The sequence below is a fragment of the Podarcis liolepis genome (assembly GCF_965112155.1).
Source record: "Podarcis liolepis genome assembly, chromosome: 16".
Taxonomy (NCBI): domain Eukaryota; kingdom Metazoa; phylum Chordata; class Lepidosauria; order Squamata; family Lacertidae; genus Podarcis; species Podarcis liolepis.
In genome coordinates this window covers 18,985,429-18,998,502 of record NC_139567.1, presented here as the reverse complement: position 1 = coordinate 18,998,502, position 13,074 = coordinate 18,985,429, and the positions used below count along the sequence as shown (strand labels likewise).

The following is a 13,074-nucleotide window of genomic DNA, read 5'->3' as shown; positions in this document are numbered from 1 at the left end:
AACGGTTAGCCCATGCCCACCCCCGGTGCTTGCCAACATGCTCATCATGAGTTGGGTCCCTTAGCATCAAATGGCAGGCAGACAAAGTCATTTGAGTACCAGCTGGTTCAGCTTTGTACAGTGCAAGTTTGTATGACCATTTTGGTCTAGGTTTCCACTGCTGTGCTGAGAAGTTCATAAGAAGCTGCTCTCTGCCCTTTCAACAGTCAAAGGTTAGCTGGCAATACATAACCTGCCAAACTGATACTATTTTTCCTTTGTCACCACATTCTTTGTCATATGAGTGCTAGCTAATAGGAGATAATATAGCACATCTAGCACATCTCCCATTTAGAGTCCAGCTCATTGGTATTTGTGCTTTATTATAACCTTTTAGAAACTTCTCTCATATATCAGTACAAAACAAAATGGATGCATGCCCACCAGATTTTCCCCCACACAGCATTACATGGAAATTCCATCACACCTAGAAAGTGGAATTAATTAACAGAAGGTTAGGAAGGCTCACCTTTGGGGAAAAGAGAGAGAGAAACCCTGTCGTTCCACTCTGGTTTGTTTTAGAAGTTTGCCAAAAGGTCTGGATTGGAATTGGAAATAATTTAGCACAGCCTTGGGGATTGTTCAAGATGTGGAGAGAGACCTCCTGCAGCCTGGGGGCATCTCTTCCCTCCAGATTTGATCTAGAATTGGTCCATTCCAATGAGGACCCAAGAATCCAGCTCAAATTCTGATAAAGGTGGAATTTCTTACCATTCCTATTCAGGAATGCTTTTGGTATGAGATAATTCTGTCTGAAAGCAAGGGTTTAATTTAGATGATACACAAGATTGTTCATCATGATACCCATGACTTTGCAAAGCTATACATGAAACACACATTTTATTTGCACCTGCTGTGCTTGGTGATTGCGAAATGCTGCTTGAAAAGTTCAAGTGAAAAGACGAACTATGAATGTTCAGTGCCCAGCTAAGAGTTGGGGTACTGATAGAGTGAGGTCTGTGTCATATTTTGAGCAAAATTCAGAGATTCAGAATCCATAGCGAGTCAGTTGAGATGGAGTTTGCAGTTGAATTTGTGCAATGGAAATCCACATTCGGAATTAGCTCACAAAGTCAGAATAATTCACAGTTACAGATAGTGGAGTGTTGAGTCTGGATTCACAGGCAATTCAGTCTCAGCTTGCTAATGGAGAGGAGAACTTTCAAGCTGCCAGCACAGTAGAATGTTGTAAAATCGTCTCAGTCAATGTTGCTCAATACAGGTTCCAGGCTGATCCCTTCTGAATGACCCCTGGCAAAGTATGCCAGGACATCCCTGGCACTGCGTTGAGCTGATGAGCTTTCCTGACAGCACAGTACCCTGGCCTGCATTTCTGAGCAAAGGTTGCATGTGTGAACAACCCTAAGTCCTAATAGAAGCCACTTTTCCATAGTGGGGCTTGGCAGGCTGCTCCATTCCATATACTCGGAGCTGTCAACATATGTATCCACTCTTAACACAGCAATGATGCTTATGCATAGGAAATGTTTTAAATGTTTACACATTTTATTTTGTTCTCTGCTTACATGTGTGTCTGTTAGCATTTTAGTGGACATTTCAAGCCCCTCAAGCCAAATGGACGAAAAAGAGCTGCTGGATTTATTCAGGAAGGTTTTTTTGTTTTGTTTTTTTGCAAAGGGGTTTCTTTTTCTGCAGTCTACTTCCATCCCCAAGAAAACAAACTACAGTGGTACCTCAGGTTACATACGCTTCAGGTTACATACACTTCAGGTTACACACTCCGCTAACCCAGAAATAGTGCTTGAGGTTAAGAACTTTGCTTCAGGATAAGAACAGAAATCGGGCTCCAGCGGTGCGGCGGCAGCAGGAGGCCCCATTAGCTAAAGTGGTGCTTCAGGTTAAGAACAGTTTCAGGTTAAGAACAGACCTCCAGGACGAATTAAGTACTTAACCTGAGGTACCACTGTATGTTGTTGTCTTCACTGCAACAATTTGCGTGACTTCTCTTCTCGTACCTATGTCTCTTGGAGAGGTGAGGAGATGGGACACCCAAGAGGAAAGGTTCCTTATCACTTTCTGAATTTCTGCATGCACAGATGTGCAGCTACAAACTGCATGTGACCTGCAGTGTCCTTGCTATTTTACACTCACTACACCTCCCCGCCCCCTGCACACAATCTATTTGAGGACAGGTGTGGTACGACAGCATATTATTCCATCTTGGGTGCTGCGAAAGCCATAGTGTTGTCACAACAACATTACGTCCCTCTGCATCACCACCATGGCACTCCAGGGATCGTGAACTCACAGCGATTACCTGCCTCACCCAGGTCTGACACATGCTTGGGGATGTGGGATACATTGTTCATTCATTCTGCATTTTAAGGCAAATACCTAGCCATACTTCTCAGTCCAATGAATGAACTGAAACACAAATACACTTCTCCAAATGTTGTGATGCAGTTTTCGAACCAAAAGGTATGCACAAACATGCAAATATTAATGAAAATAACATACAAAGCTACATCTTGTTAGGGGAAATTGCTTGCAAAAATCTGTATATTAGGGGAAATTGTGTACAAAAATGCGTATGTTAGAAGAAATGCTCACAAAAAATGCATCTGAATTTTCATGTGACAGTTCTATAGGGGGAAAATCCAAATTGATGCGGACGTTTGGTAAACTGAGAATGCTGGAAAAATGAGAAACTGGGAGAAAGCTAAATTGGAATATTTTCCCATTCTTACAGCCTCGACTCCACATTACAACTGTGGTTGAATTGCCTTCATGGTTCAAAGGTAGCTTAGTACTATCAGCTCACTATGACTGATGGGTCCAAGAAGGCTTGTGGAGGTTGGGGACCCTCCTGTACCCACAGATTTGGCATATATCAATATTTGGAGGGCGGACCATAGACCACTTGCCACATAAGGGAAGTAGTGAGATTTCTGAGTCTCATTTCATATTGATGGATATAAAGTCAGAGAGAAGTGTTGGATAAATACTTCAGCCTTCCTTTTGCAGATTCAGGCATGGGCAGAATGGCCCTTTAAAAAAGTATCATATAGACCTTTCAAGAGCTGTTCAACAGTGGAATGGACTCCCTTGATACGTGGTGAACTCTCCTTAACTGGAGATTTTAAGCAGAGGTTGGATGGCCATCTGCCATGAATGCTTTAGTTGAGATTCCTGCATTGCAGGGAGTTGAACTAGATGACCCACAGAGTCCCTTTCAACTCTACAATTCAACAATAAGTAAATCTTCTCATCTCCCAACAGTCCAGTGACATGATTGGCCACAGCTACACTGAACAGGAAAATGAATGGCAGTTGGGCTCTGCCAGAAATATTTGTGGTGGATTGTGCCCTGTGATCTATTAGACCCACATGCCAGTGGGGGATGGGTCAGAGCAATGGATGTGGCTCTTTGTCCAGTAGAATACATTCCAGCCATGCAGAAGTCAATGGTTTCTGCATACCCACAAACACCTTACATACTGCCATCCAGGCAAACAACAGGTGTTTTAACATTTCAAGAGCACAGTTCTGCCAGGCATAAGCATTCAAAGAGGGTGCAGGGCAGGGCCTGTGGAGGAGGCACGGCCTAAACAGAGTCTTGAAGGCTGAATATAGAGGTGTTTGGAGGGCTGCATTTGGCACCTGGGACAGAGGTTCCCCACTACTGTAGAATTACTGCATGGCAGATACAGGCATATTTAAAAAGGAGATGGGTCATCTATTTTTGCCCGCTCACTGCTCATGGAGCAAGCCCAGCTTTTCCTGACTTTGCAATGACAGACATACTTAATGATGATTCAAAGGCTGATTATGTATATGTAATTTGTCCCTCTATCGCCATGATTCAGGCAAGCTTTCTGACTATTTTTTAACACAGCAGTCATTTATCTGGATTCTGCCTTATGTCAAGTCACATCATTGGTCTGTCCAGTTCAGTGTTACTCTTGGCAGCAGATCTTTGGGGTTCAGGACTTTCCAGTCCACCCCTGGAGATGTCAAAGACCAAACCTGGAGGTTTCAGCTGTGGCCCATCATGTGATTTTAAGATCAATTGCTTAAAAATATGAGAAGATGCCCCTGCAATATGAGGAGTGGGCAGTGACCTTGTGGCATCTCACAAGCACACCAATTAGTGCTGTCTAGAGCTGGCTCCTCCTTCTAAAGGGACAAACACAATTTCCCTTGAGCTGAAGTGAAGATAGTATATATGTGCAAAATGCAACTAGTGTGCTTCTGTGGGGGTTCACTGCTCATTACCTGCACCTATACACTCCTGATATTGGCCATTCAATGGTGAAATGTGTTTGTTTCAAACTTTGCATACATAATCCAATCTCAAATTTCAACCTGCATTTCGTTGTGGTTGTTTTGCTGATCTTAAAAAGTAACAGTTTGGACATTTGGAAGTTGTGTGGCATTGTGTTACAGCACTAAAAGTTACTTGCAAAGGAATCATAAAGAAGTGGCTATCCTTGGAAATGATATCCCAGTAACCTGTTAAAGGACTGGGTACTTGCAGAACTGCTTGCAATGGTTGTGATTTGAAAGAAACCACTTCAGGTTGAGGTGCAGATCATTCTGGAAACATTTAGATAGCTTCCTTATGCTGAGTAAGAAGATTGGCCCATCTAGCTCTGTATTGTCTACATTGACTGAGCATGGCTCTCTGTGGTTTCAGAAAATGGGTCTTTCCCAGCCCTGTCAGATACTTTCTGCTGGAACCCTTGGTGGTCTCCTGGCAGAGCTTCTGCTGTTGGCAGATCAGTACTTCAGTCTTTTGCACTACAGAGGAGAAAGACACTTAACATTGAAGGTCTCTATAATCTTGCACTGGAGAGTACTTGAACATGGTTTTGTGTGGCCCATAATTTGTCCAGTGCTTACTACACCCTTGTAGGAACAGGGCCTGTATTCAGAAATCTCAGCCAACTAAGAAGGTTTAAGAAATAGTACATATTCCCCTATTTCTTTGGGGGATTTCGGGGTCCCAATTGGCTCCTAGCCTTCCAATTCATCAGAAGCCAATCTAAATCTTCTAGCGTGGTGGGGTCCACTCTAATCCAAGACATGTGCTAGCAGCCTGCTGATCCCGCCTCCTGTCCTCTTTTCCCATGCTTGTTCCTTCCACCCTGTTGCAGATTTCTTTGTTTGCTCCAGCTGCTGGTTAAAACGTCCTACATATTTGAGGTGGAGAGAGCTGCACAATTGTCTCATCTCAAAGGTGGATGCTGAACCAGTGATGCCCCTGTCCAGCTTTCACCTTCATATCCAACTCCAGATGTGCTTCTGTGGTTCCTCAACCACCTAACACCCAAGGGAGCCGGAAAGGAACATGAGGCACAAAGTGGGACAGGGAGAGAGACCCTACCAAAATACAGAATGACAATGAGTCAAGCATTCTTTGAAGCTCTGAATTAATGCCCCGCACCAGTTAGTCACAGCACAGAATAACTGTATTTGATGGATCTGGCTCACAGTCTGTATAGTCTGGGATTGTGTTGCCGGGATAGAGTCAGAAACCTCCAAGAATCTGACCAACAGAGTATAATAGTGCTTAGTCAATCCCTGCTGTTTCACCCCCACCATCATAAGTACAGCCTGGATGCTGGAACAAGCCAAAGCTCCATATAGTCCAGTATCCTGTTCTCCCAGTGGCCATCCAGATGCCCCATTATGGGAAGTCTGCAATCTTGCTCATGTTTCCCAGGGTCTAGCATTATTATTATATATACATCCCCAACAGTGGAAGCAGAACATGGCCGTTGTGGCTAGTAGCTATTAATAGCGTTATCCTCCACGGATCTGTCTAAACCTCTTTTAAATTCGCCCAAGTTGGAGGCCATCACTACAACTTGTGGGTGCAAATCCCATAGTTTAACTATGTGCGGTGTGAAAAAGCACTTCCTTTTGTCTGCTTTCAATCTCCCAATGTTCAGCTTCGTTGGATGACTGAAGAATACAAGAAGAATTGGGTATGCAAAAGGTATATATACTACTGGACATTGAGGTTTAGTTTAGCATTCATGGTTAATGGCCTTTCCTAAATGTAGCCTTCACGGTTCCAACTAGCAGGATGTTACTTGTTTCAGAGATCTTCCCCCAAGGCAGGGACCCCTCTGGCATTCACTAAATGCCTCTTCTGTCCCCGTCCCTAGGCCAGAATTAAAGTGCCATATAAGAGTGAATGTGTACCACAGGCATTCAGAACTGCTTCTTTTGGATTTCCCAGATGGGAATTTGAGACGAGGAGAAGGAAAGATTTGACGTCTCTGCTAAAGTTTCTCCTCCAATAGCTGGCAAGAGAGAGAAGACTGTTAACAGCTGAATAATCCATGCGTGAATTTAGAATACATTACAAGAGGGAATGCGTATGGCGCCCCCTCCCTCTCCTTGCAAGAACCAAGGGTGATGAATTTGTTTAATTATGTATCTTGGCAGAGAGCTGATCTGGCTGGCGCAGGCATTCTGCAAAGCGCTTAATGGACTTCTGATGCAAACGTCAGACTTCACCAGCCAAAGCAAAAAAGAGAAGCACAGTGCTTTGACTTTGCTGGGGAGAGATTGTGGTTAATATGGGACTTCTTAGTGGAACTTCATATTGACAGGGCAGCAGAGGCTCGGGCTGAGGTGGGGTGATCAGAGCTCTGTACAATGCACATGTGCACTGGGTGTTTTTTTTAAAGCAGACGGTATGCTTGAGCATATGATTCTAGCAAAATTCTTACTGTGAGAAAGAACGGAGATGCAGTCAGACAATCACATCTAATTTGGCTTTTTTGCACTGCTTCATCAGTGCATGTGTATACCTTGATAACATAGAAGGCCAGAGAGAGAAAGAGAGAGAGAGCTGAGTGGGATATTGCGGCAAACTGCACATGCTTCAGGCCCAAAATTAATTTTAGACTCTTCAAGCAGTGAGATGCATTTCAGAATAAAAACAGGAAAAAGAACAGAACCGTGGGGTTAGGAAAGTGGATAGATTTGTAGGGCTTTGGTTGTCTCCTCTTGAACCTCATCTGTAAAACATGATAATAACTGCAAGACACATTAATAAGGGCTGACAAAGGCCAATAAAAGCAAGAGCAATCTTACCGCAAAGAGACTCTGTCCTGGTTGGCTGATGTGCAGTGAAAGATGTTATCACCTGTGAAAACTTTGCCTCCATCAGAGCTTTCCAAGGTGACATGTTAAGCCCTGGACCAAAGGATAGAGTTTGCAATTCACCATTCCCTAAGCCTTCATTCCAGTCTTGGGTCATAAAAATGTATGTATTGCTATGGTGGGTTAGACCAGCAGTCTATCTTAGGTTGATACCGTGTTCCCCAGTAGTGGTCCCCTGAGTGCCACAAGCAAGGAATGATGGCTTCTCTCCCAATCACCTCCCTTGCTTGATAGATCCCAGCATTTGGTAGTGTATGATTTTGGAGAGACATGTGATGTGCCTCACCAAGGGGCAGACTGCTAAGGTGACTTGCTGCACATCTAGCAAAATGGTCACTTGCTTATCAACTATCTCCATTCTGGAGACAGCATGGAGCAAAGAAACAAAAAAAGATTCCAAATACAATCGTACCTTGGTTTTCAAACAGCTTAGTTCTTGAACATTTTGACTCCCGAATGCCACAAACCCAGAAGTGACTGTTGCAGTTTGCGAACTAGTTTTGGAGGCTGAACGTCTGATGGGGCTTCTTCAGTTTCCAATTGGCTGCAGGAGCTTCCTACAGCCAATCAGAAGCCGCGCTTTGGTTTCTGAACATTTTGGAAGTCAATTGGAATTCTGGAATGGATTCCGTTCGACTTCCAAGATACTGTATAGTTTCCTTTGCAGATTAGGAGCCAATCTGCATGAACAGATTCAGACCCATTGAAGTTAATGGACATGACTAACTTAGGTTCATTAATTTCAGTGTGTCTACCCTGAGCAGAACTTAGTTGACTACAATCCTTCATCATTACATTAGTATGGATTGCATATGTTAGCATTAGTTACCGGTACTATTCAGATGCATATTTAACTGATAGTTTAATTAAATAATTCAGAGGGCTAGTTCTGTGCCAGTTGGTTCAACACTGCTGTTACAATTTTGTCTTTGGGCTCATAGTGTTTGTGTACTACACACATGACTCTTAAAAGCTTACCCCTCCCTGGTCAGTTACAAGTTTAGGGGTTAAGATTACTAAAATTATGCCTCATGCATGGTGCTTTTAAATGCTTAGGCCTGGTTCCCCAGGATTAGGGTGTTTCTGGAAAACGAAGGTACAGTGGTACCTCGGGATACATATGCTTCAGGTTACACACTCCATTAAGCCAGAAATAGTGCTTCAGGTTAAGAACTTTGTTTCAGGATAAGAACAGAAATCGGGCTCCGGCGGCGCAGCGGCAGCAGAAGGCCCCATTAGCTAAAGTGGTGCTTCAGGTTAAGAACAGTTTCAGGTTAAGTATGGACCTCCGGAACGAATTAAGTACTTAACCCGAGGTACCACTGTATTCTGATTTTCCCAAGGAGGGGTTTGATTGCATTGTAGGTAATTCCATCTTTGGCAAGAGGAAATCCCACTTCCTGAGGGGTTAATTGAATTTACCTGCTGAGAAATTTGACCAGGTCAACCTTCAGTTTACCCTTTTTTATTATTATTTTCTTCTGGTCAATTTCTGCCCTGTTGCAACATAGCAAAGTTAAGAGAAAAGCCGTCTGACATTTAAATTATTACCAATACATAGGTGGTCTCCACACTTTCCTAGTCCAGTGTTCAGAAACTTAAAGGTGGGTTGCTGTGTTACAATGTCCTGTTGTTATTTAGTATTTTGCCCCACTGGTTTGAAAACTACCAAGCTGCATACATAATGAAACAGCAATCAAGGAGAAAGCATTAGTAAATGCAAAGCAGCAAGAAATTAAAAGGCACCACTAAACTACCAATTTTGAAAAGAATAATGTAATAATCATTTAAAGCAGCAGACCCTAATGTCACCACATGTCAAAAGCAGTGGTGGAGGAAGGGGTGTGTGGTAGGTGCCGGCCGCCCCAGGTGTTTTCACGGGGTGGGGGAGGGTGACAAAATGACAAAAAATATGCGTTTTTTAAAAATTAAAATTAAAAAATTGAGCTCACGAAACTTTTTCATTCAGTCAACAAACATGGCTGGCACCACTTACCACAGGGCCTGCAGCATGCCCGAGCCACGGGTCTCTCCTGGGAGTGACGTGGTGGCTTAAGCGCTTGCAGGCTTGGCGCTGCCTGAAACGGCAGCGTGGAGCTTGCGTCTGTCCACCACCTCTTCCTCAGCCGTCCTACAGCTGAGGGGGAGGCTGCAGAAAGGCTCCACGCAGCTCCCCCCCCCCAGCTGTGAGACGCATGCTACACCGGGCACCCGAGCAACTAGCTACGCCACTGGTCAAAAGGCAGCTAGTTGAAATAAAAATGTTTCCAACAGCCAGCTAAGTTCTCTTGAGCAGTGTTATCTGCAATCTTGGAACATGTAAAATTGTTCTTAGCAAGGGATGATAAACTTAGGGCCTGCTAGACATGGTTGGACTCCAGCGCCCAGCATTTCTGAACTTGAGCATACTAACTGCGGCTGATGGGAGTTGGAGTACAACAATTTTGGGAGGGTCCCCACAGGCTCTGCAACCCTGTTCTTTGTTATAGGGCATTTCTTTGTATATACACAAGGTAAAGGGTGCCTGGGCTGACTAAGGACACCACTTTGCAGATTGACGACTATATGCCCAGGATAGGTTATTTCTAGAAAGTGTTTGGTTGCATTATATGTCAAGAACAGCAGTGAGGAACCTGTGGTCCTCCAGATGCTGCTGAACTACAACTCCCATGTTCCTTGTCCATTGGTCTTGCTCGCTGGTGCTGATGGGAGTTGTAGCTCGGCAACATTTGGAAGGCCAAAGGTTCCCCACGCCTGGTCAAGAGAAAACCTTATATTGAGAACCAAAGTCCTATAATTCACTCCACTTGTGAGATGCCTGATAGGAGTAAGTTGCCAGCTTCCAACGTTGCATTTGAAAATGGAGGATGGGTTTCAGACTTCGTTGGCTAATAGCCACTAGGTGGCCTCTTAATTGTTCTGAATTCAACTTGATAAGAGTATTACAGGATTCTTAGCTTCTGCGTTGCTGGTGCATGTTTTAGGCTATGTCCAAAGAGTGAAATTGAGTGAAGTGCCATTTCTTTTGGATAAATAGAATCTGTTTTATTGGGGTGGGGGGTGGAGGTTGCAAAAAAAATAATAATTCTACAAACAGCATCTTTCTCACACACAAACACATGTTGGATTTATTAATGGAGGTGAGGAGGGCAACTGTTTTGCTTTCTAGTGACGACATTTCTTTGTTGGCGAAAAGGGGTGTTCTGGAAGGAGATGAAGTATTCCTTACACCAGCGATGCTTCACCTGCTCAAACAGGAAATTAGATAGAAGCATGTCTGTGCTTAAAAAAAAATGTTCATCCCGACTTGCAAACTTCTGTTTTCTCCCTTTTCTCTCTTGGCCTCTAAAGCTAGCACAAGCCCTACTGCAGGACTGGGCACTGCTGCCATTGTGGGCATCCTCATTGTGGTCTTTGTCCTCCTGCTGGTGGCTGTGGACGTCACCTGCTACTTCTTGAACAAGTGTGGCCTCCTGATGTGCATCGCAGTCAACCTGTGTGGCAAATCCGGTCCTGGGGCAAAAGGCAAGGACATGGAAGAGGGCAAGGCTGCCTTCTCGTGAGTAATTTTGTTTTCATTATACATACATACATATATATATAGTTGTATTTACATTGCACATTGCTCCAAGAAAGAAATGGAATGGAAAATTGTCTGCACTTCCCATGATTAGAAAGACCATCCTTTCTCCCATCTACCCCTCCCATAGTTAGATGGTAAAAGCTGCAGGGGATCTTTCGCAGTCCTGCTAGCTGATATTTTTTAGACTGGGAGGTGCTGGGGATTCAACTAACCCTGCTTCCTTTCCTCCCTTACAGGAAAGATGAATCAAAAGAGCCCATTGTGGAAGTGCGGACAGAGGAGGAACGGACCCCGAACCACGACGGAGGGAAACACACGGAACCTAATGAAACCACGCCGCTAACGGAGCCAGAGTATGTTGTGAATGTAGACGCCCCCTGGGTGTGTCCTTGAAGAGGAGAGGGGAGCAGAGCCCCTCTTTAGGCTCCATTGTGTGAAAGACAACTCTGTGTGTTTACAAGAGAGAGAGAGAGAGAGAGAGAGAGAGACAGAGAGAGAGAGAGAGAGAACAGCTCATTCACATGGAGTGAGAACTAGGGGGAAGGAAGGCTGAGCAATCCTGAGGAAGTGGTGGGCAGGAGTAATAATAATATGTTTCCAAAGAGAAGAAAAGCTCTCATGGCACCTTAAAAACTTTATTGTGGCAAAGCTTTTGTGGACTATCGAATTTCTGAAGCATTATTCTCAGTTGGCAGTTTTATACTGGGCTGTGGCGGTGGTGGAGGAATGGAATGTGAAAGTTGGGATTGAATGGCAATGAAATGCATGAAGTACAGCTGCTGACCATTCCCAAAGGAGGAGTCATAAAGTTTGTTCAGGCAGATTTGCATCTTTGAAGGATGTGCTGCGAATCTCATTGTGACCCAGAAAGGGTCAAGCAGGGCTTTTTTTCCACCCGGAACTCACCGGAACTAAGTTCCGGTACCTCTTTAGGTTGGGACTGTTTGCCAGCAGGTGGCATGGCACCTGGGGCTGTGTGTCGTGACCATTGGCTTGCTGCAGCAATCATATTGGCGCTGCGATTGTGGCTGTGTGCTGGAGGTGGAGGTTGGCAGCAGTGTCGCCAAAAGTGGCAGTTGGGGCGAAGAAGGGAAGGTGGGTGCTCCCCATACTTGCTCAGCAAGTTCCACCACCTCTTTTTCTAGGAAAAAAATGGCCCTGGGGTCAAGGCAGGTACTCTCTTCAAACAGCCTCCTCTGATACCAAGGATGTGCCCCCTTATTCTTCAGGGTCTCCCTAATACGGTTAGCCTCACGTCCAAAGGCTCGGTGTTCTTCTTGCCTCCATGTCTTCCTTCTTCCTTCTCTCTCTTTGTTAAATAACCGCATGTTGTTTCTGCAGTTGCATTGACTCACCCAGCCGCCTGCTGCTTTCATGGCTTTCATTGTTTTGTTTCTCTTTTCTTTCCCCTCCTCCCCCCGCCTTTTACTTCCTTTCACCCCCACAGGCACCCTGCCGACACCACGGCAGCCACCGAGGATATGATGCCGTCTGTCACCACAGTCACCACTAACTCTGACACTATCACTGAAACCTTTGCCACCGCTCAGAATAGCCCCACCAGTGAGACTACCACCCTCACCTCCAGCATCACTCTGCCGGCCACGCCCATGCCCGACTCCAATTCCGTGGCTCCCAATCAGGGGACGCCTTTGAAAGCGGCCTCGGCATCTTCGCCCCCACCCACCTCCACGCCTAAAGTGGCTCCCCTGGTTGACCTGAGCGACACTCCTACTTCCGCCCCGGCCACTGGCAACTTGTCGTCTGGCGTCCTGACCAACCAAGGGGCAGTGCTGAGCCCTAGCTCCACCACAAAAGGGCCCGAGGCTCCCAAGGGCTCTGCTGCTGCCAGCAAATCCCCTGCCCCACAGCCCCCAAACCCCGCTAGCTCTCCAGCCTCTTCAGAGCCAAAGCAGGAGGCCTCCAGCGCCAAAAGTCCAGAAAAGGAAGCCACGCAGCCCAGCGCGGCGAAGACTCCAACAGAGGCGGCCAAGAATGCCGTGAACCAGAAAGCCGAGGCTGCCACGGGGGGCACCACAAATGCTACTCAGAATGAGGACTTTAAAATGGACGAAGGGACCTTCAAGACCCCAGACATTGATCTTGCCAAGGATGTTTTTGCCGCCTTGGGCACGGCGGCTCCTGCCACTGCACCTGCAGGCCAAGCAGCTTCCTCCGGCCCGGAGAGTTCTGCATCGGCAGCGCCTGCAAAGACAGAGTATGCCTCCCCGCTTTAAACCCTGCTTGTTCGTGTGCTGTGTCTCTTGTCCGTGCTGTGCCGTGCTTTTTGCTCCACTTCTGTGTGTATGTTA

General features: G+C 45.5%; 1 protein-coding gene and 1 long non-coding RNA gene across 9 annotated transcripts in view; one reads left to right on the top strand and one right to left on the bottom strand.

The window, feature by feature from the left end:
- LOC310696120 overlaps positions 1 to 13,074 on the bottom strand; it is a 493,645-nt gene that overhangs the window by 253,576 nt on the left and 226,995 nt on the right. The gene's annotated exons all lie outside the window — the stretch shown is intronic.
- The window catches only part of NCAM1 (neural cell adhesion molecule 1), a 226,853-nt gene that overhangs the window by 207,323 nt on the left and 6,456 nt on the right, over positions 1 to 13,074 (top strand). For 3 of the 8 annotated variants that reach the window (XM_083480927.1, XM_083480934.1, XM_083480933.1), the window contains 3 exons: positions 10,531 to 10,738; positions 10,999 to 11,115; positions 12,210 to 12,980. The exons of 3 other annotated variants lie outside the window; for them this stretch is intronic. In XM_083480927.1, the coding sequence (XP_083337053.1) occupies positions 10,531 to 10,738; positions 10,999 to 11,115; positions 12,210 to 12,980 (1,096 nt within the window). The remainder of the gene's footprint in view (positions 1 to 10,530; positions 10,739 to 10,998; positions 11,116 to 12,209; positions 12,981 to 13,074) is intronic. 2 more of the 8 variants (XM_083480935.1, XM_083480937.1) reach the window with 1 other exon arrangement.